Source organism: Euleptes europaea, chromosome 3, assembly GCF_029931775.1.
Source record: "Euleptes europaea isolate rEulEur1 chromosome 3, rEulEur1.hap1, whole genome shotgun sequence".
NCBI classification, from domain to species: Eukaryota; Metazoa; Chordata; class Lepidosauria; order Squamata; family Sphaerodactylidae; genus Euleptes; species Euleptes europaea.
The window spans coordinates 91,801,869-91,803,965 of NC_079314.1; the positions used below are offsets into that span (position 1 = coordinate 91,801,869).

Genomic DNA, 2,097 nt, shown 5'->3' on the forward strand with positions numbered 1-2,097 from the left:
GATCCAGACCAGACCCCTGGATGCCAGTCGTCCACACCTGACCAATGTATACAAACTGTAGTCCTGGGGTGGTACCTGCTATCTCTGTGACTTCTTGAACCCCTTTACACCAGGGTGGACCATGGCATACCACAAACTGCCTAGGGACCAGACAGATACACAGTATATTCAGCGTTACCCTTCATGCCTTATGGTCACCAGAAATGTCCATTTGGCAAAGAGACAGTAGAATTGCATAGGCCCTGAGAAGCAGTAGTGCTGTCTGATATCAAAGCTTGTAACTAGGGAAAAGGGGAACTAGGAAACTCTCTGTAAAAGGATCTTCTGATAAGAAAAGGGGTGGAGAGAAGCAGCCCACAGGGTCAGCTTGCTGTAGTTTAGAGGCACATAATTCTCAAAGGAGTTGTGGCAGTCATGGATGCCAGAGCATGGCTAGTCTTCATGCTGCTTCTGGGGCTGTGGGCCCATAGATCCGATCATACTGGAGCTGTTTCCCTCCCGCAGGAAAGAGACTTGTTCCTAAGCGAGACGCCTCTGCCTCAGGAAAAGAGTCCTGAGATGCCTCAGTACAATCCTGACGTCCACCTCATCCGGAGTAAACAGAGCAACCAAGCGAGACCCTACAGCCTGTCTCTCTCTCCTGATGACTATCACTACTCTCCCAAACCCAAGCGTCTACGCACCCCTCGGCTGATGAAAATGCTGGGCTCATCCTTTGACCCTTTCTGGATGTCTCTTGAGGACCCCCGTGGTTGGAACACAAGCCTAAAGGAATTGGGCACCCTGAGCGAGGACCTGACAGAACGTACAGCCCGCTTTAAGGGGAAACTCCTGCAGGAAGCTCAAGGACTAGATCTTCCTGAGCTGCTGACTTCTGAGGATGGTGTTCCTCATAATCTGAGCCAAGCTCTCAGACACCGTCTCCAACAGTGGCTCGTGGATAGTGCTACCTGCCACCTGACTTCTTCCTGGGTGGATGTGGGACCCATCTTCTGGCCACGCTGGGTACGCCACACAGACTGTGACTCTACTAATGCAGGCTGCTCTTGGCCTCCTGGCATGACTTGCCAACATGCACAGGTCACCCACATCAAGCTCCTGGCGTGGCATTGTTGGGCAAGCAAGGAGGAAGCTGTAGGCCCTAGAAAGCCCCCACAACAATGCGCCTGGAGGCAGGTCCCTTATCCTGTGGTGGCTGCATGCAAGTGTTCCTGCCAGTGAGAAGATAGTGCTGACTCTGAACTTTTTTTTTGCTGACAGTCATAGCTGGTGCACAGAGTGAAGGAACAGTCTCTTACTATCTGAACTAGAGAGGTAATAGACCAAGAGGTGATTGCAGTGGTGCTCCCTGAAGGTATGGGAAAGGGTACCCTGGAGATATATTTCTTTATAGCAATGGGAGGGAATCAGGCTTTGGTATCACTGCTGTACCAAGAGGGAGAATGCCAAGGAACAATGCAGGGGAAACAGAGGTGCCTTCACCTGTTGGGTTTACATGCTTAATAATTCAAGGTACTGGCTATCACGTACAAATGCCTTCATTGCCTTGGTCCCTCATATCTGCAGAACTGCCTCTCTCCCTATGCTCCACCACAACAGCTTCATCTGAGCAGGGCCTTCTCCGGGTGCCACCCTACAAATGGACAAGACCGACAACCACCCATAGACATGCATGCTCAGCAGTGGGGGGCCCACCCTATGGATTGGCCTGCCTGATTCGGTTAGGAAGGCTCCCAATCTCCTGGCTTTCTGGGACTGAAAAACTGAATGGTTCAGGAGGGCTTTTTTAACACAGGTAATAGGGATGTAGTGTAATGAAATGGTTCAGAAAGATACTCTGGTAAAGGAATAGGGACTGTAGAATATAGTACAGCATACTTTCTCTTGCTGTAAGTATGCTCCTCCTAGGTGATTTCTGCATCGTTTAACATGTCACATTTAAATGCTTATGCTTTGTTTCAGCTGTTTAAGATTTCTGCAATCTAAACCATTTGCATTGTTGATCAGATGTCCCATCCTGTTGGTCGTATTTACCTTACACTGTGTAATCCCCCTTGAGTCTCCGTGAGAAAGGACTATAAATAACATAACTAAAGT

General features: G+C 49.4%; 1 protein-coding gene across 1 annotated transcript; it reads left to right on the forward strand.

Annotated features, from left to right (window-relative positions):
* Window positions 1-414: 414 nt before the first annotated feature.
* Window positions 415-1,221, forward strand: LOC130474862 (noggin-like). The gene has a single exon (XM_056846556.1). The coding sequence runs from the start codon at window positions 415-417 to the stop codon at window positions 1,219-1,221; it is 807 nt and encodes a 268-aa protein (XP_056702534.1).
* Window positions 1,222-2,097: the final 876 nt, after the last annotated feature.